The following is a 22,594-nucleotide window of genomic DNA, read 5'->3' as shown; positions in this document are numbered from 1 at the left end:
ATGATCATACTGAGAATCATCATTCGACCAGGAGCCTTCCTGTTAACAGGCATTGATTCTAATATAACTATCTATCATACAATCTAATCGAATTCTGCTATGGCATTAGCCAGCCAAGGATACTCAATCTTCTCCCTCCCCGCGTCATCACAACGCCCTCCGCTAACGCAACCGAGATGCATCGCTAGTGTCTAAATTTCATATGGAATAGGCCCAGGGAAGTGCAAATAAGAACTGCACCGAAGTACTAAGAAGAGTAAATGCTGCCCATACCATCCATTTCTACTTGTGTTCCCCACCCTTGAAACTACCAGGAGATGCCCAGCCTCATGTGTTCAAGTGCACGGGTCCGCTTGATTTTCGTATCACGCGGTAAACTCATTGAAGTACATCTACCCAAGGTCGTCTTGGTCTATCTCCGACACCGTACCGTCTGGCGAAACCTCACGACCGCTTTTCGGGACGTTATGCACAGGAGATTCGAGTAGACCCGTCATCACAACGCTTGAACTGCGCTTTTGATCTCCATTTTGTTGTATTTGAGCAAGGGAACAGCTGAGCGGATTTGAAGGATAGCCGAAGCTGTCGGTCTCACCGAACGAGGTATAGCTGTGGAGAGCTGTCCCATATAAGTATTGTGAGCCATACCGACTATCAGTTGCGAGATGCATTGGATCCCAATTCGGTTCCATATATTGGCCGTCAAGTCTCTGGGTAAGGTTGGGTTCGATGTTTTCCTTGCCCCTATACTCTGGAATATGGATAGATTTGCCGGAAAAATGCTTAAGGCCATTGAGGTTCCTGGCTTGGTGATTCAAGGCGAGAGAGCTGGAACTACCCAGAGGGTTATAGAATGACTTGGGCCCGAGGCTAAAGTCGACACCATTGTTGTGGTCTTTGCCATCTTTAAAAACTTCGAATCCATGGGAGGACTTTTGCTCGAAAGTTTGAAAACTCAGCCTGAAATTTTCATCCTGCATGCCAAAGCCTGCCCCAAAATGCGCGTTCCTGCGGTCATGCTGTGGGCTCTCCATAAATGAAAGGCTTTGTCGCGAATAGCATTCCAATCCCATCGGTCGATCCTGACCGTTGGGCTTTCTTAGTTTTGTGTGGCTTCGCAGAATACGATTGGGGTTGACCTGGGACAACGGCTGTCTTCTGGGCCGAGTCACGCGCTTTTTGGGAATTGGAGTCTCTCCCTTGAGAGGACTACTGTCATCGACCATTCCTGAGATAAGACGCGCCTTTCGTAGCGTGCCTCCCGGGGAGAAGACAAGCTCTGTTGGTTCAACAGTCTCCGAGGTTTTCTCCATCTGTTTTAAGACGCTCCCGTCTTTCTTCTGGTTACGCTTTCGTCTCATTTGCTCCGTTGCCGAGTCAAAAATATCCATACCGGGCCAGAGTATGCCCTTGAGCTTCGAGATCTCTTCCCTTTGTTCGCTCTCATCGTCATCCTCCTCGTAGCTTGCATCGTCGAGGAAAGGATCTGGCGTTACTGGTCGCCGATTTCGATGGCCCGTAGGGCTTTCGGTTTGCATGGACCAACCCAATGGCGCCCTTGCTCGATGTGCTAGCGGGCTCATATCTTCACCTTCGTCAGACTCGGGAAATTCGACCTTCCACGCGCTCTGTGCCGAAGCTCGCGTGGGTAGGGATCTGCGTTTTGGGGCCCCGGGCCATAACTGTACACGAGGGTCGGAAGAGTGAGGTTTAGCCATACTGTACGACTGGGATAAGTCAGGGTCCACGTAGCTAGGGATATGACGCTGGTCAGTCCGAGCTGGCCCGTGAGCGGAAGGCGGAATCATCGACGTCGATGCTCTGCGGTTGGGTAGATTGTTGCTGTAGGTGACTGCACTGCGGCCTTTCACTTTCCTAGCCTCCTTTGCCAGCATGCGTTCGGAGAGCAACCCAGCAAGGTTATGGTCACTGTACCACTGGTCGTACTCTGCCAGCAACTCACCGGCTCCTGGCTCCTGATGGCTGCGTACTTGCAATTTGAAGTAATGAGACAAATGCCCCTTCGAACTAACGTGGGTTAACAAATGAGACACATCGCTGAAATTAGGCTTTCTTGGACAGATATTGCATTTGAGAATGGCAGAAGACGGCATGATGCCAGAAACGGGGCCTTCAATGGCCGAATAACAACCAAGACAACAAAATTGAAAAAGGACGCAGGTTGAAACCGAGGGAGAGGCCGCTCTAAGCTAAATAAATGCTTTTGAGAAATAGCACTGAGGGTGGAACGCTCCCTCCTCTAGGCTGTTGGACACGGGAGGAGAGGATTGAAGTTGCAGAGAGAACGAAGGGGAGAGACGAAAGGGCCTGTCGAGGGACGTTGTGCTGTTGTGGCTTTGTCTGATCGAAACTGGCAGGAACCTGAAATAAAGCAGTAATATTTCTCGCGATACAAGCAGGAAAGCTGGACTTAGCGAAGGGCGGAAGGTCCTCCCCGCTGTAACGGCAGGAACGGTGTAAATACCGCCCTACTACCAAAAAGGGAACTGGTTGTTGGCGGGGCATCGCGACGGAAAAGGACATCGGCCACACGCCTATCCAGCGCATACAAAAACACACACACACACATATATATATATATATACAGGTGGCGGACCTTCAGCAGCCAAGCTGTTGGGGGAGGAACTTTGACGTTCATATTGAGAATCTCGACAACAGCTTAAAAACGCTAAAACAGGCCTATCCATTGACAATTGATGTCCACTGCGGCTTATTTGTCTCGGAGACTGACACTCTGAGATCCAGAAGCGGATGTAAGGCGCAGTTGATGCTGCTCTCCTCCTGCCTTGTATCCCCCCGTCCATGGTGAAGAGGTCCGATTGGTTATTAGATTGCAGGAGGGAGATAAGAATGCAAAACACATGATTGTCTGGAAAAACGATTGGCAAAGTCTAAGCAACAGAGAAAACCCAAGTTCTACTTGGGAATGTCCTTATTTGTCCCTGTTACCTCTTCAGGGCTCTGGATGTGGCTTCTTTGGGCATACAGCTTGAGGTGCATGTTAGTGAATCCTAGAAAATTCCACAACCAATGAAGGAGAGAAGAGCAAACACTTACTAGATTGGGTCAACCTCTCTAATGCCGGGGTATTTGAGTAGGCTGAGGCCCGCAATTCCAAAGACAGTGTGAAAAACGTCCACCATGTCCTCCGGTCGATCAGCAATGCCACCAAGTTGAGGATCCTAGCACCCTACTTAGTCAAAAAGAGAGGATTGAGAGGAAAGGAGCTGGATACCTGACAGCTGAGGATGAAGCCGATGAGTTTATCCCTATCAATCCAGTGGAGTTTCCCAAGCATGGCTAAACTGCTCATGACCCACCAACTATAGCAGACATCCTCTTTTTTACCCGGTCGGCCATTCAAACCGCCATTATCTAGCTGTCTTTCACTTAGCCACGCAGCAAGCCGTTCAGTATCTACCAGGTCGAGTTGTCCAGCAATAGCCAGAGCACCCACGCAAACAAATATCTGGCCGGCGTGAGACTCGGCCCCTGGCCGCACACCGTAGCCTCCATCAAAATTTGCGCAGGACTGAACGTAGGAAACAGCTTTGCCCACATCAACCATGGAGAGGAGATCTAGTAGTGACAGTGCATTGAACGCCCCGTAAAGGAACCGTGTGTCAGTTTCCCCCCACTCGTCACCTTTAAATGTGCCAGTGACGGGGTCCTGAAGGTTAGCAATATCTGCAGTTATACATATCAGCATGCCAATTGTAAACATAACCAAGGAAAAGTATGACATACATGATCCGACTTTTTCTTTGCCCCCACGACCTCTTTTATCCAGTTCTCCCACCGCGTCAATTGTTACTAGGACCTGAACTGCACTGACAGTATAAAGCATATGGGGATCATGGCCAGGCGCTGCACCAAAGCCCCCATTTTCATGCTGGCAGGAAAGAACAAAGTCAATGGTGTCATCTCGGGGAAGAGCTTCGGGATGCCCGAGGAGATGAAGAGCGGTGAGCCCCCAGTAAACACCGTTGAGCCGCAAGTGCTCTGTCAGCCAGTATTCATACTCATCCTTCCGCTGATACAGAAAGAATCTGGTCAACATCCATTTCGGGGAGTCTACTCAAGAAAAGAACCACGGGGGCAAGGATCGAAAGGCCGCACACACTTTATCGAGGCTTTTGATGTAATCAACATGCTTTTCCACAAACAATTCTTGACCTTGGCTTCCAGTGCCGCCTCTTCCTGGGCCGGAAACAAGAGACATGATGACCAATAAATGATAATGTAAAAATGGGTCAAAGTTTGCTGAAAAATTGCGAAAAGTGCTAGGCCACAACACCATAGAAGGAACTTTGATGAATAGTTACTATAGGCTATGTCATCCACCTCATGTACTTTGCATCATAGACATGTTATTTCACTCGACAAGCTTGGCCAGTTCAGTTTGGCGGATTGTTAAAGACAGGTGACAGGGAATGGGGTGTGGTGAAGTTGCATAGAAAAGTCAAAAGGGGCTGCTACAGGTTATCACATGGTCTTGGCATTCTTCTGAACCACGACAACAGATATGTAGCGAACAAATGATAGTTGAGCAGGTTCCTTTGTTTCATCCTTGGCCCGTGGAGTTTGCTGGGCCACACAGGCTGCGTCCCATTCCCTCGGACAAGTGTTGGGTTGGGCGCAACTCTATCGCTCATCTACGATCATCGTGCTAAACTTCCGTCCTTTGGCTGATCGTAACCGGCGAGGCCGTGCATGCGGGGCTATCCATGATTCCATGCCTTTCAAAGGAGGCACTTGCGTGGTCCGGATTTAACTACCTTTTTTTTTTAATATATTTTTTTTTCTCCTTCTCCTCCGTAATTGCGGAGTGCTCCGAATCCACGATATTGAAACTGTGAGTGCATTCCGCGCTCTTATTATGCTAGGATATGTATGAAGGTCGCGTTGTCCTTCACCCCTCACGATTGTTTCACCGACGAATCCTGACAGGGCGTTTAGGCCCGTCTTCCTGATTCGACGAATATTCGGAGCGCCAACTTTGTGCTAGGGTATGGGGTATTGATACTACTGTCGACGTGACCCGAGTTCTACGATCCTTGCACGAGGAAAGATACAATCCGGCAGACAGCGGGCTTAAACAATTTCCGGGCGGCGATCGCGCATCTGTTTGTCTACGATCTTCGAGAAACAGCTGGCCCTGGATTTCCTGACGTTGCTGGCAATGATGGATTGATCGTTGACAGACCGTTTTCTTCTGCATCATTTGTCTGACGCCGTACGCCGTAGCCCGTCGAGCCAATGAAAATGTGAGCCGGGAGAAGAACGAGGAGTCGCTCAGCTGGAGGACATGCTGTCCACACTCCGGACTCGGCCCAGAGACTCTCGCCAAATTGACTTTTTGCTAGTTTTGGATGCGTGGAACCCCGTAATGTCGTAAGGCTCGTCGTCATCTGCACGAGATTCAGCTTGAATTCGTCGGATCATTGCTTCTCTCTTAATGGAGGGCAAAGGGCCCTTGACGGGCACTGTAAAACAACGACACCACCACCCCCCCGGGAAAAAACCCCCCGGAGCCACGACAGCAGAGTCAGGTGTCTCACAGAAAGTACGATGATGAACTCTTGTCAAGAACAAGAATAGCAATCCTCCGTGCACGCAGCGGTACCCCTGAATGGCTTGCTTGTTTAGGAGGATCTCTGGCGGTACTCTTTAGCTTGGGTGGTGGTCGTTGGTAGCCGCACCTGCATTAGTGAGAGCGCCAAAGACCAAAGCGGACTAGTAAGATTAGAGGCGGTTTTAAGGGACAGGGACCAAGCAAAAATAGGAATCCGACCCAACCAACGTCGACCTGGACAACTCCTCACCATCCCCATCCCTCCGCAGCACATCCATATAATATCACCCGCCGGCATGAGATACCACCTCAACGCACAGTCTTCCCCTACCGTGGTGTTTTATCCCCCATCTCATTAACTATCAAACGTAATCTCAGCTCGACCCTTCTTGACCACGCTTTCTCTCGACCTCTGCTCTCGTCCCTCGATCTTCCTCCTGTCGCGTATGCCAGACGCATATCACTCCCTACACCCTTCCTCCGTGTGCAGACCAGGATCATTCGCTGTCCACCTCCGATTTCCTGATGCAGGCCACACTGTCTGTTAATTCCACCTTGGGCTCCAGAGGACAGTAAATAAACACGGGTTACACTTACCACCAACTGAAATCCGGGCCATATCACCAATATAGAGCAACACATCCTTCGCCCGCTGCAGAAAGGTACGTGCTAGTAACATTCCACCGACTTTGATCCATCCATTGTTTCACATCCTTGCTTGCGGAATCTGGTGCTGAACCCAAGACTGAATCCTGCCTTGGGCGTCACGAGAAAGAAAGAGGGACCAGCCATTATCATTGTCATTATTGAACTTAGAGAACCGTTGTTGCACATGTGTACTTTGTTTTTCTGTTGGTCGTCTTTGCTTGCATCCTCTAACTGCTGCGTCACCTTATCTTGCTTCCCAAGCCATGTCTGTTCCTGCTTCTTGTGCATTCCAACTTACATATAACGTTAGCTTTTTACTATACCTAGCCACAACAGCCAATTCTTGTGCTACTCATACTCTTGCACCTTGGACCACCCCCCCCTTTCAGTGGCTCAGGAACTTTGGGATATCCTCAATGGGGCGTTGAGACGCTGCAATTAACCCTATCGCCACCCCGCGTAATCCCTTGCTGGGCTCCCTAATAGTTTCCGCCGTGACCCCAACCACTTGAGGTTGACGCTATTACCCCCAACCCAGCCTTTCTTTCGTGTTTGCTTGCTGTGCTTGCACTGTGCGCATTGACCAGCTGTGAGGCCGTTTGCTTCGCGTTGTGGTGCGGCGTGACTTTCTTGAACGGTGAGGTTCTTGTCTCATGTTTTATATTTCGAAAAGCTCTCCGCCCACGTACTCGGACATACCTCAGCTCATCATTCAGAGCACCTGTAATATCATGAAATGGCACGCATAAATTTTGCTAACTTAATACGACATGGAACAGATCGACCCATCATCATCCCCTCCTCTGACTCCCCTGTTTTACTCCCGCCTCCTGCCCAACCGTTTCACCTTAGAGTTCGAGTCCACACTAGGGGGATCCAAACGTTTCTCGCGCCCAGGTTTCACCTCGCATAAACCAACATTCTCAAAATCATACATCATGACTAAAAAGTCCTCCCGCGCCCCAACGCTGAGTTTGGGACAGTCAAACTTCAGCGATAACTCGAAATCTCCTTTGCCGTTGAACAGTCCTAATCCCACGACTCCCTTGACACCTATATCGCCTCTATCTTCGACCGGATCTACATTCAAAGGTGCCACCATTCGCCCCGTGACGGCACGATCAAACCTGGGGTCGGAAAAATCAGCCTCGGGTGCAAGGTCCCCGGGTACCTCTATCAGCACGGATAATGGCGATATCCCGCAAACTCCGGATATAACTGCAATTCCGCCTTTTCCTTCCTCCCCCAGAGACACCTCAAAACACGGTAGAGATACATCCAAGTCCTTTTTTACGAACTTTAAGGCCTCAAGATCCACCAATAAAGTTCACATTTCTGATACTTCTCTTGGTCGACCGGAGGACAAACCCGTTAGCCGGGGCAGCTCAAAAGATAGGATCGTTCATAAATCAAAGGGTCATAACAATTCGTCATCAAGCCTTGCAAAGGCTTCTACCGGATCTGGAAAAAGCAAAGGTACAAACTATATGACATGTTCCAAATATAGTCACTTGCAGCTAATTGTATTGTTCAGGGGAGGGTTTCGATGACAAATCCCAGTCTAGTCCGCAGAGCATTAATGGGAAAGCGACTGAAGATATTGAAAATATCCATACGCTGACGCCCAAGAAGAGTAAACCCCGATTTGCCAGCCTTCTCACCCGAAGCCGGTCTATTCGTGTTGATGAACCTCTTTCGGCGGGTCGACCAAGTGCTACGAGGCGACCTTCGAACGGATTACTACGACTTGAAGAGATTAGCAGAGAAGAGGCGCAGGCGCCCCTGAAAACAGCTCCTTTGCAGCCCGAACGATCATTTAATGACGCCATGGGCTCCACCGTACGTAATCGTTCTGCGGATCGCCCTCCCGCCGAGGAACGCAGCAATTATTCAAGGAGAGAGCGGGCACATGCTGGTGCAATGATTAGCTCTTCACTTAATCAGGTCACAGGTTCATCATTGTTTAATAATTTAAAACAAACTTCCAGTGGTGCTGCAGACAGACTTGGGAGGGCTGGTAAAGGCTTTTTCGGCAAGATTACGAAGAGTAACAGCATTCATGAGCGAGAGTTGGTTACGGATGATAGTTATGTCTGTTCGGTTATCAATCTTCCACTTGTCGAACAAGCCCGACGGACAAGAATTTCCAAGAGACTGGAGGCTTCGAAAGATAAGACGGAATATTGGATGCCGGCATTGCCTTGGAGGTGTATTGAGTACGTACAGGCACGCCTAATGCAGTGTTATAGATTGTGTACTAACCTTATATCTTAGTTATTTGAACTTTAAGGGCTGTGAGGAAGAAGGCCTTTACCGTGTCCCCGGTAGTGGAAAAGAGATCAAGCACTGGCAGAGACGATTTGACACAGGTATGGCACAAATTCGGATTTACTTGAATGACCTAGCATCTTCAGGGCTAATATCTTTATTAGAACTGGACATCAACCTCTTCGACGAGCCAGATTTGTATGATGTTAACACCATTGGGTCGATGTTCAAGGCATGGCTTCGCGAGTTGCCGGATGAGATATTCCCCAAAGCAACGCAGGCCATGATAGCAGAGAAATGCGCTGGAGCCACCAAAGCGCCGCAACTATTGAAGGACGAGCTCTCGAAGCTGCCACCATTCAACTATTACCTATTGTTCGCTATTACCTGCCACTTGAGCCTTCTTCATTCCTATGTTGACAAAAACAAGATGGACTACCGGAACCTCTGCATCTGCTTCCAGCCCTGTATGAAAATCGACGGCTTTTGCTTCCAGTTTTTGGTCTGTGACTGGAAGAACTGCTGGCAAGGTTGTTGGACCGAGAAGGAATATCTTGCAAAGGAACTCGAGTATGAACGGCAACTAAAAGAGGCTGCTTTGAACAAAACAATCGCACCTCCTGCGCCAGCTACTTCAGAAGCAGTTGAAGAAAGGGCCATATCTTCTTCGGGCAGCAGCCAGCCTATTGACGGAGGTTCTAGCGGCACCGCTACCAAGGCTTCCAGCCGCTCTGGCAGCTTGAAAAAGGGCCGAAAAACACCCCCGAATATTGACAATAATAATTTAAAAGTTGCCTCACAACTTCCGGAACTTGGGCCTCCACTGTCTCCCATTCAGATTTAGGCAGAAAGTGACCTATCTACGTACTGTCGTTAAACGCGGTGTTTCGGACATTTTGATCGAGGACTCGATTACAACTTTTCTCAAATCTAATTCAACCAAACGATTAAGTATAAAACGTCGTCTGGCTTTCTTATCCACTAATTATTCCCTTTCGTCTTCTTTTTTTTTACAGCTCTACTATGACCTTGAATTTTCTTTCGGATGGCAAAAATGATTTTCACTGGTGTTTTTGGGTCCATTCAACAATTGGCGTGTTCGGCTTACTGTTTTCCTTTATCTTCAAGGCATGTTGATCCATACCCCTAGCAGCAACTTTTCGCCTCGTCCGCCGCTATCCTTTCTGTTTTGTTGACATTGACATTGTTGCACAGCACTGCAACTTCGTCAGATGCACTGCAAAGCTTGATGATGCTACGCCTTGTCCTTGCTACAATCATACCGCCTTCCTTTCACATCAGTTCCAGACATTGTGGTTTCCCGCCTCTCTTTCTCTTTGTTACTTAAAGCATATAATGGCGCATGAGCGAGATCCATCTCTTTTCCTCCCCACTTTGTTTGAGAATCGTTTTGTTGGAGTTGCTGGTTCTTCTGGTGGGAGTGTTTCTTATTGCATATGGTTTTCTTGCGTACATAAGAGTGTGTGTTGTATCGTTTGACCACTTGCATTTGGTCTCGACCACATAAACTATTTGGTAATTTCTGCATAATTCAATCATAGCACCTTGTTTGACAAGGCATCCTGTGAAGTCTGACTCGCAACTTGTCTTCTGATCAGCTGCAACTCTTCACATTCAACTTATCCTTTTATCTAATAGCAGAAATATAGCCCCATTTTATGATATTTACAATGTTCAATCAGCTTTTCCTGTGCGCTAGGCACAAGTCGTACAAAATAGCTGTTATGCTTGGGTAATGCGCCGATGATGTTCATTTCTCAGTGTATTGTATTCAATATAACCACACTTTTGTTCATACACCAATCCCATGGTTCCATGGGCCTTCAACGCCTTGCAAAAAGTATTAATTGACCCGTCACAAAAAGAACGCCTGCACGTAAAACCCCCGGGGAATCCAAACCCCTTCAAGCTTTGCTCTTCGCATTCCCGGTCCTCCGCATATTCGCCCTCATTTTCCTCTCATTCCTCCGAATTCTCTCCATCCTTTCTTTTCTTCCTTCATTTCTGATCGATTCTCCCCGAATATTCATATCTTCTTCCTTTTTCCACTTCTTATCATCCACCTCCACCAACCACTGGTCATCTTCAGCCTTGTTCTTGCCCTTGTATCCCCATCTAGGCACCCATTCTCCCTTCTCCTCGTCATACACCAACTTCTTCTGCCGCTCAGCCTCGTTAGCGCCAAGTTTGTTATTGTATTTGCCGATTCCCTTCTTGCGCGCGAAAAGCTCCCATTTTGTAGGCGGCTTGGGCGTGGGGAGTGGTTTGAAGCGCGGGAGCGGGGTTACTGGGGTAGGGAGGGTGAGAAGAACGCCGTCCGTGGCGGAGCTGGTTATGGGGCAGGCGGTTAGGAGCTGGTTGAGGAGGCATTGGGCACCGTCGCGGGCGGTGGATTTGAGTGTTGAGTTGAGGACGGGTGGGTTGGAGAGGGAATTTGAGGGGAGGTTGAGAGGGTTAGGGTCTAGGGCCATGAGGCGGCCAAGATCAAAGGTATATGGTGTGGGTTTCTCGACTGTTATGGGTCTGTGTAGAAAGATGATTTTTTTTAGCAAACAATGTTGATGTTTTTGGCTGTGATGCTTCGGAAGAAGCCTCAGATTAGAGTATTGAGCTTACAGTCTTTCAGGTTTTTGCTTGGTCCTAAAGGTACTGGGAGGTTGTGACATTGCGTCGGTTTGTCCGCTCGACATTTTGACGACCAGCTGGTTTGAATGTCTCCGAAGAATTGGATACAGCCGCCGTCGAGTCTCCGCAGTATCTTCAGAAAAGCAAAATTATTGCGATGAGCTGCGATATAAGGTTTGAGCCGCCGCTTTAGCCAGTCAAGATTGATAAATTATGTAAGAAAGCCACAAGCGGCATCGTAGATTTCCTCTTCAGTGAGCCAAGATACCCTTGAGAGTCTAAATGTTCATCTTCAAATCCTAAAAGATCAGACCCGACCAGACGCAATTTACCCCATTGTGACAGGCAATTGCGCACGTCGGTTCTCACGAAACACAATGGCGTCCTCCTTTTGTTGGGGTTGCCTCTCGAAGCTCCGTCCCTCCCCCAAATCCCTTCTTCCAGTGACCGCGATACCCCGAGCTGCCGCGACAGCACCATTTCATTCCACCGCTTTCACATATGCCCTTCCGCCCAAAAAGTCCCGAAGTCAAGATGCCGGCCCAAAATTCCGTGAAGCGCGTTCTGCCCGAGTGAAAAAGAGGAGTACAGCTATTAAACCAGCGCGAGAATCGCCAGCGGAGCGGAAAGCTCATACCCATCGCCTGGTTCTTAGTAACGCGAATGCGCTCGAAGTTACCGGGCTACAGGACCTCTCGGTGGAGAATATGGTTGATGCAAAACTACAAGGACAGGTTGTGGGCGTTCCCATGTCCTTGATAGAGAATCTGAGAGCGTTGCAAGCGTTTAAGACATCGCAAGGATGGGGAATGTTTCGACGGCCTGGCACGTTAATGAGGAGGGAGACGCTGGAGTTGGCGAGCTTGATGGCTGAAATTCGGGAGAAAGAAAAGGGGAAAGCAGCAGCAAAGCTTGTTACCGGTGATAGATTTGCCGGAAAAAGCGTCCATTTGTTGCAGGCAATGACAATGGGGTTGTTGGATAAATGGGTTGTCATGAGCGTGCCTGATGGTAAGATTTAAACCCTTGACTATTTTTGTGGCTATCTGAACAATCTGCTCATTTACAAAACCAGCACGCGACCTTGTCAATGGAACTACGGCGTACGCACCGCTGCCAGGATCAAATCCGACCCAATACGTGCAGAAGAATGCGGCTGCTCAATTGTTGGAGAGAATAGCCCAGGCCAATAAAGATGTGCTCTCGAAGCTTTTTATTTCCCGCCAACATTCGCAGCTAGCATCAGTCTTCCACCCTAACATGTCTCTTCTCGAACTTGCTACCACTGGGTCTCAGCAAGCTGAGCTTGCTTGGCCTGCCTTCCAAGCACTCTGGTCCGAACTCACAGTAACAAAACCGGCCGAGGCTGCCGAAGGCTTCAAACCTTTCGCACTTCGTCCACCAGTCCTGATTACGATAGACGGCATTTCGCACTGGATGCAAGACACGAAATATTTCAACGCGGAATATGAACCCATACATGCTCACGATCTCACCTTTGTCAATCATTTCCTTTCTCTTGCTTCATCCCCTGCCATTTCTATGCCTAACGGTGGTCTTGTTCTCTATGCCACATCTACCTCAAACAACCCCGCCATCCACACCTTCGACCTCGGTATCAAACAACTGTCCGCCCGCTGTTCCGGGGTCAACCCTACGTCTTCCGCCTTACCCCTCCCTGGACCGTACGAAAAATTGGATGCACGTGTGAGTTCATTCTTTAACGAAGCGAAAGGACTGGGGCTTGTGAACCTAGGTGGACTAAGCAAAGACGAGACGAGGGGTCTGTTGGAGTACTACGCACTTTCTGGCATCATGCGCGAGCGGATCACAGAGAGCTTGGTTGCCGAGAAATGGGGTCTATCCGGGGGTGGAGTGATTGGGGAGCTGGAGAGAATGGGGAAGAGAATGAGGGTTATGCCGGCAGCTTGAATGAATTTATGAGACAGCCCTCGCACTTACGTTGGTATTGTCTGGCAGAAGTGTGACTTTCTGAAGGCTTCACAGCAATAGGGTTAATTGGGTGAAACCTTTCCTTTTGCATTGGGTGTGTATATTTGTGACATGTAACAACACAGCATGTATCTCTAGATTAGAATGTATCATTTTTTGTGTTCTATTTTGGATTTGGAAACAACCCACAAAACCCAAAGCACTTATGATTTAGAATAATATCGCTATCTATATAAACAAGAAAGAATAATACAGCTGAAAAATAAAATAAATAAATAAATATAGATGCTGCGCAGCCAAGTGTAAACAAGGTGCAATGAATAAGGGGTATGCAATAAACAAAGTGCCTCCAAATCTTTAACATGAATGCTGCCATGAATAGACACAGGTATTCAAATTGGAAAGTACAAGACGAGCAAGATGAAAACAGTGAACTGGTTTACATCAAACTTGTTCTTCCCCCGATTTCCCTTGCCCCTTCGCCAGTTGGCATCTCCCCATTGCGTCCCTCAATGAACTCACGATAAATGGCATTTAATCTTTTCCTCTCAACATCACTAATAGAGCACCGTGTAGTCTCCAATGAGCGCTCGATATGCACCCACTCAATATGGATTTCATTGCTGCCATCCTTGTCATTATCCGACACGGGGTCAGCGTCATTAACCGTGTCCTCGGCTGACATATCGGATGAGAGGCCGCGCTCTAATTCCCGCTGTCGTCGTCTAATGTTCTTTAACGCCTCTAATTTTGCCGCGATGACCGCAGGTGGGCTTAGGGAAGGTGCCGTTGCCGAAGCACGGCCCCGTCCGGCTGAGGTGGCGAGAGCGTGCTCATCTGGATCATACAGGAATTGAATAAAAGTTTTGGCTGCCTTTTGGTTGCCGCCGGCTTCATCCACACCGTTCGGCATCGGCGTAGATTTGGACTGCGGTTTGTCTGAGGATCTGTCGCCCAATGCGTCGTGAATGGCTTCCAGGTGTGCATTGTACACAACAGCTTGAAGATCGGCGCCAGAATATCCTTCCGTCCGATCAGCTATGGTGCCAATACGTTCCATAACCTCGTCACTAAGCTTCAATTTCTTCGCCAACGTCGTTATAATATCCACTCTGTCATCGTGATTGGGCATATCGCAGAGAAGTGATTTATCAAGGCGACCAGGACGGAGTAACGCCGGGTCAATTAGATCCGGGCGCGACGTCGCAGCAAGAACATAGACTCCCGATAAGCCTTCTGCACCATCCATCTGAGTAAGAAGCTGGTTGACAACCCGATCGGTTACACCTGTGGAATCGTGGCCACGCTTTGGTGCAATACTGTCGAACTCATCAAAGAAGAGAATACATGGTCGGGCCGCCTCTGCTCTCTCGAATAAATCTCGAACGCTCTTTTCACTTGCGCCAATGTACTTGTTGAGGATTTCAGGGCCTTTCACGCTTATAAAGTTGAGACCACATTCTCCAGCGACGGCACTTGCAAGAAGCGTCTTCCCACACCCGGGAAATCCATACAGCAGGAGGCCAGATCGCAAACGAAGGGGGCACTGAGCAAATATAGGCGCATATTTAGTTGGATATTGGAGTGTCTCGAGAAGAGTCTTCCTAGTGCCATGCAGGCCTCCGATAGCCGCAAAGGTCGTGGAGGAAGAGGTTAGAGTAACATTGCGAAGTGAAGCGGGAGTGAAGCCTTTCAAGGCCTTCTCAAAGTCTTCCGTTCCAAGAGTGATAGCTGAGGAGGAAGATGTAAAATCCTGGACCGTGCGAATTAATGCTTCGTTTCTTGCGCGGGAGACAAGGAGAACAAGATCCCCAGGCATATAACCGTCTGTTTTGCCCGCTAAATCAAGAAAGTCTATATCACGGCTCAAAATAAAACCATCCTCTTTGTCTGCAGAGCCAGGCCTAGTTGCCGGATTAGAAGGATCCAACCAAGAATCCTGGGAGGACGGTTTGCGACTATGAGAATAGCCATTAATTTTGTTGGGAATGGTTCCAGGCGGCTTGTCTTCACTTGTCAACTTCTCCAGAACTCTTCTTCTTCCTTCTTTATCTGGAGCCTTTAGGCTCAAAATTTCTCGAACAACATGACCGCCTATAATGACATTGTTCAATGACTCTTTGGATTGCGCTGTAGCCAAGAGGACAACTGGAGAGTTGGCGGAGCAAAATTCTCGGACAATGGAGCGAAAAATTTCACTGACTTGCCGACTTCGACCGTTCTCTCCCCCGACCTGAAGTTCAGTTTCAACAGGGCAAAGCTTGTCAATATCGTCTAGAATGACAATCGATTGACCACCAAGCCTTGCACACCAAGAAGCAGACAAGAACAACCGGTGCAGGGTATCTTTGATCATCGAAATGCGTGTTTCGTCTGTAACTAGCTTCCGGCAGGGGAAGTAGGAAACGTTAAACAGATAATCCTCCTGTAATTGTCGCCCCAAAACGTAACAGAGCGAGGTCTTCCCAGAACCCAAGCCTCCCGTTACGAGAATTGATGAGGAACGTGTCAGGTTTGACATGCAATTATTAATGATGGAGTCGATGCCGACCATTTCTGGTATCTCTTTCGGCACCCTCTCGTCAACTGGAACTGATACGAGACTAGTCTCCATTGGTTTTCCGATTGCCGGTTGAATTTCAAGAGTGAATCCTGAGTCCGAGCCCAGAACCCACCCAATCGCGGCTTTGCCGTCGGCAGATGTGCTCGGAGGAGGGTCAAAACGAATCATTGCTTCTTCGAAATCGAGAGATCTAGTTTTGTCTTCCAATGTCGGTAGAATCATACCGTCTGTTATCGGCCCTCCTAGGATTCCGACATCTGAACTTGGGTCACCGTATACGGCCTTTACTCGTTCAACCAAAGCTTCTTTATAGGCTGCAGATTCCCCTCCAAATTTAAGGCCTTCTTTCTTCTTTGAAGCGTCAACACTGAAGGGAAATATTTTCACGGATTTAATCGAAGGTCTTTGAGATGGCGCAGCCTCAATTCGAATGACTCCTCCTACCATATCATCTGAACCAAGAGTGGAGCATAGCACAGAAGATAGTGCGGCGTGGTCAAAGTCAGGACTTTCGTCCCAAGGATAAACCCTTGCTACAACCTTTCTTGTAATCTCGCCGGCCTCTGCAGACTCTTGTTCCTTCTGCTGGATTTGTTGCTGAGGGTCAACCGGCGGTAATAAACCGGCAGGACGAACGACTGACACACACACATACGCCGCTCCTCGTAGCTCATATTTTGCAAGAACATCACGATGGATCCATACTTTGAGCCCTTCGTTGCTGCTTTCTCCTACCTCTTCGTTGAACCAATTCGATGCCAACCCTCTATCAACGCCGCGGAGGTACACAGCTCCTCGGGGCGAGGATTCAGAATCTCGACTTTTTGGCCGAACAGTACTACTACTGCTGCGTCCTCCAATACTTTTCCGGCCGGTGCTTGCAACGCTGCGGTTCTCTCCACGAGTGGGTCTTGCAGACTTAGGGCGCACCTTCGGGGCGACGATGACTTCAGCATCAGGCGCTATTTTGGCAAACGGAGAAGAAGAAGGTGCGGCAGGAGTTAGTGATGTAATTATAATGTTTGCCGTTGAGGTTGGGGAGAGGTGTAGGGTGAGAGGATGGGCTTTCTCGGCTTGCCCAGATGGCGCGGTGCTGTAGGAAGGATTTGGAAGAGCGCGGATTTGGGAAAGGAGATTCAGCTCCAGAAAGTTGGCATGAAGCTCAATAACTGTGGAAGTGGTTGTTAGGATCATCTGGCTATGGCAATGCGCTTATGACACTCGACTTACTTTCCCAATCTGTTGGGGTTAACGGTTCGATATTGATTGTATGAGCTACTGGTGGATCAATATGTAAAAGCAGGCCAACCTAAAAAGTCTCCGTCAATACCATACGTATGCGAAATCTACAATAACATACACACCTTTTGACCATCATTCAGCCCTAGCACTCTTCCGAAGATAGAATCGATCTCGACTACGGTAATTTCTTGATCCCTAGACACCCCTCGGGAACTATTCATGCTATTTTTGCCAATGACGGGGGTTAGCTTTCGTTTACTCGGCATTCCTGTCCATCCAGTATATGCATATCTCTGTGACGAAGCGGTCCCAGGCGAACTGGAGCCCGGCGAGGAAGCTCGGTACTGCAATTCAACGATGACATTTTGGGCGGGCTAAGGAGCAACGTTAGCATTCTATGTATGTTCCAAGCTTAAAAATTGCAGCCGCTACTTACTGTATTAGCATTGACCAGAAGAGAGACCAGGGATGGCGGAAGGTTGACGAGACAGTTCTTGAGTGGCACGAGAACTACCTCGGCCGTTGTGGCTGATTTCCGATTGTTCGGGGCCATTCTGAGTGACAGGAAAGTGGGAGGTGCACTTGAAAATGTTTTCAGTGAGTAGCAACGCCTCCCTGAGGATGTGAACAGGATGGAGCAGGCCTTCCTGTCCTTGGAGCAGCTGTCGGGCCTAACTATCCAACCTCTGCCTGTGATCTCGGATATCCGAACTTAAAGTTGTTCCGCGGGGATGCTCGTACCGAGGGATGTTCCGTTCCGGAGCCACTAAACCCAATCCGGAAATCGTCAAACGCGCCGCTCGAGACGCGTAAATTACGCGACCAGAAGTGCATTTCTTTTTCTGGCGCCAGTCTCCCGTTCTGGCCCAAGGCTGGATGGCTGCCTCTCACTCCCTCGATGAATTTTTAAAGCTACGTGACCACGACAAACAGAGAGTTATCAATCACCAGCGTTCGTGGCTTGGTATCGCAATTTCCCCTCAATTGGCCTTTATTTTTCTGAGAGCGCCTGTGGTTATAGCGCGATTCTCCGCAGCTACAAAGCAGTCGATCCCGAGCTTGCGGCATGGCGCTCCTCCAATTTAAGGCCCCGGTGAAGTATTCGGAGCAAAAGGAAGTTTTAAAAGACTTCCTCGAACACTTTAAGACGTTGGAGTCTGCGTCTGAATCTGCAGCTACCGAGGCAATTGAAGGTCTGCACATCGATGAAGACGACTTGAGCGATGATGACGAGCTTATGGATGAGATTGACGGCAATGCGCGAACTAGACGAACAGCAGCAAAGCAAAGAAAAGAGCCTAAATTGAAATACATGCAAATCCTGCAAGATGTAGCCGACCGGGTGAAGAGCAACATTGTCATTGAGCTCGATGATTTGGATACGGTATGACAATCCTTCTCAGGGGACGGTTGTGGAGTTTACGACTCACCATTATTGCCAGTTTGTCAAAACACTACCTGATGGAGTTGATTCCGACCTCGTTGAAAGTGTCGAGAACAATGCGAAACGCTATATTGACGTGTTTTCCGATGTCGTTGACGAAGTGATGCCTAAGGAAACGCGAGAAGTGTCGTGAGTATCAACATGTAGTAATACGTACTAGCTGGTTTAACTCATGAGGTGCAGATTCAAAGATGACGTTCTTGATATCATCATGTCACAGCGTGAAAAACGAAACGAGACGATGTCATTGGCAGCTGAAGCTAACATCGATGTCGGAATGCCCCCATCGATATTTCCGCCCGAACTGACCCGACGGTATACGCTGAATATTAAACCCCGGACACCTTCTGGTTCTAGCAGTGAGCGAAGTTCCAAAGCATTGGCGGTACGAAACGTCAAGGGAGAGCATCTGGGAAAGTTAATCACCGTTCGAGGTATAACGACTCGAGTGTCGGACGTTAAGCCTTCTGTTAAAATCAACGCTTACTCGTGCGATCGTTGCGGATCGGAGGTTTTCCAGCCGGTTACCACAAAACAGTTCATGCCCCTTCAAGAATGTCCTTCCGAGGAATGTACGAAAAACCAGTCAAAAGGTCAATTATTTATGTCCACTCGAGCATCGAAGTTTATTCCGTTTCAAGAGGTCAAAATTCAAGAAATGGCGGACCAAGTTCCTGTTGGACATATTCCTCGGACGCTTACTGTGCATTGCCTAGGAAGCCTGGCCCGGCAATTAAACCCCGGTGACGTGGTAGATATTGCTGGCATCTTCCTTCCGACACCTTACACGGGATTCAGAGCTATCCGTGCTGGCCTCTTAACTGACACATATTTAGAGGCACAGCATATTACGCAACACAAGAAGGCATACGAGAATCTGCAAATGGATCCTCGTACATTGCGCCGGATAGAACAACATATACATTCCGGTAATATGTATGAATATTTGTCACGTTCGATTGCCCCTGAGATTTACGGCCATTTGGACGTGAAGAAGGCATTACTTTTGCTTTTGATTGGAGGCGTTACGAAGGAAATGGGCGACGGCATGCGGATCCGTGGCGATATTAATATCTGTTTGATGGGTGACCCCGGTGTGGCCAAGTCACAATTACTCAAGTATATTGCAAAAGTTGCGCCGCGTGGTGTATACACCACAGGTCGTGGAAGCAGTGGCGTAGGTCTTACTGCGGCAGTCATGCGCGATCCCGTCACGGACGAGATGGTTCTTGAGGGTGGCGCTTTGGTTCTCGCAGACAATGGTATTTGCTGTATCGATGAATTCGATAAAATGGACGACGGCGACAGGACAGCGATCCACGAAGTAATGGAACAACAGACAATATCTATATCCAAGGCAGGAATATCGACAACTCTTAACGCCCGTACATCCATCCTAGCAGCAGCTAACCCGCTATACGGACGCTATAATCCTCGAGTATCGCCAGTAGAAAACATCAATCTTCCAGCCGCCCTTCTATCCCGTTTCGACGTCCTATTCTTAATGCTCGACACACCCTCTCGTGATGCAGATGAAGAGCTCGCTCACCACGTCACATATGTGCACATGCACAACAAACACCCTGAAAATGAGGAGAATGAAGTAATATTTACCCCCAATGAAGTACGACAGTATATCGCCAAAGCTCGAACTTTCCGCCCCACCGTTCCGAAGCAAGTCTCTAACTATATGGTGGGTTCTTATGTCCGTCTCCGACAAGATCAAAAATCAGAGGAAGGGAGTAAAAAGCAATTTTCACACACCACTCCTCGAACGTTGCTTGGTGTTTTGCGCCTTTCTCAGGCTCTGGCTCGTCTACGTTTCAGCAACCAAGTCATTACAGAGGACGTGGACGAGGCTCTCCGCCTAGTTGAAGTTAGCAAATCTAGCCTGTATATGGATAGTCAGGGCGCTGCAGACCAGACCCCGACCAGTAAGATCTACAATTTGATCCGAGGTATGCGGGAGAGCGGTGCGGCTGCTACTGGTGATGGAGGAGATGGAGAGTTGAGCATAAGAAAGATCAGAGAGAGAGTATTGGCAAAGGGATTCACCGAGGACCAGCTGAGTGAGGCCATTGATGAATATGCCGGTCTATATGTAAGTCGCCTGGGAGAGATGGCCTTACGTCTCCAATTACAAGCTCGTTGCGATCTCAACCAGCCGATATTCTCGGATAGACTCGCAATTGCAGATTCCCAGCTGACACGTCATTTTCTAGGTTTGGCAAGTCACCGGAAACGGGTCGAAGCTCGTGTTCATTGAAGGAGCTGAAGACGATGATATGGATATGTAAAGTCAAGATTCTTTTGTCGAAAATGAATTGAGTATAACCCACCTTTTCGCTTGGATGGTCCAAAATTTGGAGTGCTGGAGTCATGTTGCAGGGATTTCATACCATTGCATGGCAGTGTGTGTCTTGACATTATTTTTATTTTCGTTGTTGAAGTTTGAACTCGTCCTCTGGATTTCACCTGAATTCTCCTTCCATATGACGCATAACATGGGCCGTGAGCTGAACGTGGAGCGTTTTGACCCTCGACAAGGGCATCCTGGTAGATTTGAACGACATCATGACCTTCAGGTCGCTTCAGCAAAACCCGCCGAGATCCTTGGACCCACCAAACTCAATCGAAAGCCAAACCCTGCTGGCCACTCACCGGCCAGAGATGGTCAGATTTCCGATGCTGGTTGGCTGAACGACAGGATGCGGAGACTTTTCTAAATTTAGCAGGATTACGGGAGTGGCTGGAGTTAATGCGCTACTCCCATTATAGTTAGCCCAGCTGAGCTTGTTTTGACTTCCCCCCACGCAGCTTCTGCGGCGTTGAGACATTCATCGTATCGTGACTTTTGCCCGCTCGCCTCTCTCTCCCAACAGGAGCCTGAGCACTCCTCCGCTCTGTGCATCGAGTCGGTTGCCAGCCCGGTTTGAATGGCCTCGTGATGAGCCGGGCTGAATTCCGTGGTTCTAGACATGCTCGTTTCCGGGCTAATACACGTGGATGAACTTAACTTTTCGACGGAAGAGGCATCACTGCGGAGGACACTCCCAAGTATTTCTCAAATATGGTGAGAGTCAATGGCTTTTTAGCCTACTAAAAGATACTTTGTGAGGATTTGCCTTAGTTATCTGCCACAACTATCATGCGCTCTTGCTTGAATTAACTTCTCTGGCCCCAGCCGCTCCTTTGTTACTCCTTTTTGACATGACTCCAATCAAACCTCTTGTGGAACAAACATCAACCTTGTTGTTGATGGACCGTTGCCGAGCTTCCGACGTACGGCAGCGGATGTGGCCAACGTCCAGAATTTGCCATAAGCGAGAGTCATGCACGAAGCAATTGGGCGAGAAACCTAGCAAATAACAGCTTCCCCCGGGAAAGTTAGCTCACGCATCAGCAAGGCGACTGCTTGATTGTAGGGGTGGTCAAAGCAGAAGGTTGGCACCCAATCTCCGACACGCAGCTGCAAAGTCAACCTGTAGGTGCCATCGGCAGTGTAACTGGTCGTATTCGGCCACGAGAAACTGTTACTCCGCACGACGTTGCAGACCATGCAAAATGATGTAATTGGCGTTTTTACAACTCCATGTTCTTTTTTGGCGAGAGACCTCTGTTCTGCGGTACCATATTCACCTTCTTCGCTCTTAGTGCGTGCGGTGGCTTTGGATCTGAAATTTTCAACATGCTGGCGGTGGTTTGACACTTGGCTACGGACGAACGGTCAGACCCGAGAAAAATTTACTTTTCAAGTAAGAGGTTCTCTAAGGCTATATCCAGTTCCGAGAGCCACCAGAGGTTGAGTTCATGCTCATTGCTAGCAGATGTCTTCCATCTAAGAATAGCTCCCAGTGAGGAACTTGATTTCTCCTTAGAGGCATTGACATAGCCTCTCTACACCGTATTTTCTCCCTTAGCTGGTTCCCGGATTCCATGCATCGCGCGGGCTTGCCCCTCCTCCTCTAGGATTGGTACCCAGCGCCGAAGCAAGCAGGCCGATATCCATGTCGACTAGCATGGGCAGTTTTTTTCGGCACTGAGAGTCAAATTTTGGATTCTCGCCTATTATACCCCTCAAGAAACGTATATAAGGGCTGAAAGTCCTTCTGATATCCCTCTTTTTCTTTTACTCCCGTGGTCATCGAAACAATCATTCGCTAACCTACCCATTTCTCCCATAAAATACCTGACTATATTGCAAACAAACAAATATTACGATGCATACCTTCAA

General features: G+C 48.6%; 8 protein-coding genes across 8 annotated transcripts; 4 read left to right on the top strand and 4 right to left on the bottom strand.

Annotated features, from left to right (window-relative positions):
* Positions 1–291: 291 nt before the first annotated feature.
* Positions 292–2,114, bottom strand: D8B26_008269 (uncharacterized protein; the record flags this gene model as incomplete). The annotated part of the gene is made up of 1 exon (XM_003068042.2): positions 292–2,114. One exon carries the CDS (start codon positions 2,112–2,114, stop codon positions 393–395), a length of 1,722 nt encoding a protein of 573 aa, XP_003068088.2. The 3' UTR covers positions 292–392.
* A 164-nt stretch (positions 2,115–2,278) lies between these two features.
* Positions 2,279–4,409, bottom strand: D8B26_008268 (uncharacterized protein). Its single transcript, XM_003068041.2, has 5 exons — positions 4,145–4,409; positions 3,769–4,054; positions 3,257–3,708; positions 3,079–3,203; positions 2,279–3,009 (listed from the first exon to the last, which is right to left on the bottom strand). Exons 1-5 carry the CDS (start codon positions 4,319–4,321, stop codon positions 2,967–2,969), a joined length of 1,083 nt encoding a protein of 360 aa, XP_003068087.2. The 5' UTR covers positions 4,322–4,409; the 3' UTR covers positions 2,279–2,966.
* A 2,612-nt stretch (positions 4,410–7,021) lies between these two features.
* On the top strand, positions 7,022–10,063 carry D8B26_008267 (uncharacterized protein). The gene is made up of 4 exons (XM_003068040.2): positions 7,022–7,720; positions 7,779–8,460; positions 8,519–8,613; positions 8,677–10,063. Exons 1-4 carry the CDS (start codon positions 7,183–7,185, stop codon positions 9,354–9,356), a joined length of 1,995 nt encoding a protein of 664 aa, XP_003068086.2. The 5' UTR covers positions 7,022–7,182; the 3' UTR covers positions 9,357–10,063.
* Positions 10,064–10,260: 197 nt separating this feature from the next.
* Positions 10,261–11,278, bottom strand: RRS1 (Rhodanese- sulfurtransferase). The gene is made up of 2 exons (XM_003068039.2): positions 11,150–11,278; positions 10,261–11,056 (listed from the first exon to the last, which is right to left on the bottom strand). The coding sequence occupies exons 1-2, from the start codon at positions 11,221–11,223 to the stop codon at positions 10,438–10,440; spliced, it is 693 nt and encodes a 230-aa protein (XP_003068085.2). The 5' UTR covers positions 11,224–11,278; the 3' UTR covers positions 10,261–10,437.
* Positions 11,279–11,489: 211 nt separating this feature from the next.
* Positions 11,490–13,237, top strand: RSM23 (mitochondrial 37S ribosomal protein mS29). The gene is made up of 2 exons (XM_003068038.2): positions 11,490–12,169; positions 12,234–13,237. Exons 1-2 carry the CDS (start codon positions 11,536–11,538, stop codon positions 13,088–13,090), a joined length of 1,491 nt encoding a protein of 496 aa, XP_003068084.2. The 5' UTR covers positions 11,490–11,535; the 3' UTR covers positions 13,091–13,237.
* A 242-nt stretch (positions 13,238–13,479) lies between these two features.
* Positions 13,480–17,469, bottom strand: PEX1 (Peroxisome biosynthesis protein pex1; the record flags this gene model as incomplete). The annotated part of the gene is made up of 4 exons (XM_003068037.2): positions 13,480–16,843; positions 16,905–16,983; positions 17,039–17,290; positions 17,353–17,469. 4 exons carry the CDS (start codon positions 17,467–17,469, stop codon positions 13,551–13,553), a joined length of 3,741 nt encoding a protein of 1,246 aa, XP_003068083.1. The 3' UTR covers positions 13,480–13,550.
* Positions 17,470–17,824: 355 nt separating this feature from the next.
* On the top strand, positions 17,825–20,906 carry MCM7 (Mcm2-7 hexameric complex component). The gene is made up of 4 exons (XM_003068036.2): positions 17,825–18,300; positions 18,359–18,489; positions 18,544–20,461; positions 20,583–20,906. The coding sequence occupies exons 1-4, from the start codon at positions 17,983–17,985 to the stop codon at positions 20,655–20,657; spliced, it is 2,442 nt and encodes an 813-aa protein (XP_003068082.2). The 5' UTR covers positions 17,825–17,982; the 3' UTR covers positions 20,658–20,906.
* D8B26_008262 (uncharacterized protein) lies at positions 20,766–21,086 on the top strand (the record flags this gene model as incomplete). The annotated part of the gene is made up of 2 exons (XM_066125798.1): positions 20,766–20,771; positions 20,811–21,086. 2 exons carry the CDS (start codon positions 20,766–20,768, stop codon positions 21,084–21,086), a joined length of 282 nt encoding a protein of 93 aa, XP_065981882.1.
* Positions 21,087–22,594: the final 1,508 nt, after the last annotated feature.

Source organism: Coccidioides posadasii, chromosome 5 (assembly GCF_018416015.2).
Source record: "Coccidioides posadasii str. Silveira chromosome 5, complete sequence".
In the NCBI taxonomy this organism is placed as follows: domain Eukaryota; kingdom Fungi; phylum Ascomycota; class Eurotiomycetes; order Onygenales; family Onygenaceae; genus Coccidioides; species Coccidioides posadasii.
This window is presented reverse-complemented; position numbering and strand designations above follow the sequence as displayed.

Excerpts from the sequence above, each read along its gene's own strand:
- D8B26_008267 (XM_003068040.2), top strand. The coding sequence starts at position 7,183 with ATGACTAAAAAGTCCTCCCGCGCCCCAACGCTGAGTTTGGGACAGTCA. Across the intron at positions 7,721-7,778 it reads CGGATCTGGAAAAAGCAAAG|GGGAGGGTTTCGATGACAAA; the intron begins GTACAAACTATA and ends TGTATTGTTCAG. Across the intron at positions 8,461-8,518 it reads TTGCCTTGGAGGTGTATTGA|TTATTTGAACTTTAAGGGCT; the intron begins GTACGTACAGGC and ends CTTATATCTTAG.
- D8B26_008268 (XM_003068041.2), bottom strand. The coding sequence starts at position 4,321 with ATGGTGTTGTGGCCTAGCACTTTTCGCAATTTTTCAGCAAACTTTGAC. Across the intron at positions 3,709-3,768 it reads CAAAGAAAAAGTCGGATCAT|ATATTGCTAACCTTCAGGAC; the intron begins GTATGTCATACT and ends GTATAACTGCAG. Across the intron at positions 3,204-3,256 it reads GCTTCATCCTCAGCTGTCAG|GATCCTCAACTTGGTGGCAT; the intron begins GTATCCAGCTCC and ends GTAGGGTGCTAG.
- RSM23 (XM_003068038.2), top strand. The coding sequence starts at position 11,536 with ATGGCGTCCTCCTTTTGTTGGGGTTGCCTCTCGAAGCTCCGTCCCTCC. Across the intron at positions 12,170-12,233 it reads TGTCATGAGCGTGCCTGATG|CACGCGACCTTGTCAATGGA; the intron begins GTAAGATTTAAA and ends TTACAAAACCAG.
- MCM7 (XM_003068036.2), top strand. The coding sequence starts at position 17,983 with ATGGCGCTCCTCCAATTTAAGGCCCCGGTGAAGTATTCGGAGCAAAAG. Across the intron at positions 18,301-18,358 it reads AGCTCGATGATTTGGATACG|TTTGTCAAAACACTACCTGA; the intron begins GTATGACAATCC and ends CATTATTGCCAG. Across the intron at positions 20,462-20,582 it reads ATGAATATGCCGGTCTATAT|GTTTGGCAAGTCACCGGAAA; the intron begins GTAAGTCGCCTG and ends GTCATTTTCTAG.
- RRS1 (XM_003068039.2), bottom strand. The coding sequence starts at position 11,223 with ATGTCGAGCGGACAAACCGACGCAATGTCACAACCTCCCAGTACCTTT. Across the intron at positions 11,057-11,149 it reads AAGCAAAAACCTGAAAGACT|ACCCATAACAGTCGAGAAAC; the intron begins GTAAGCTCAATA and ends CTTTCTACACAG.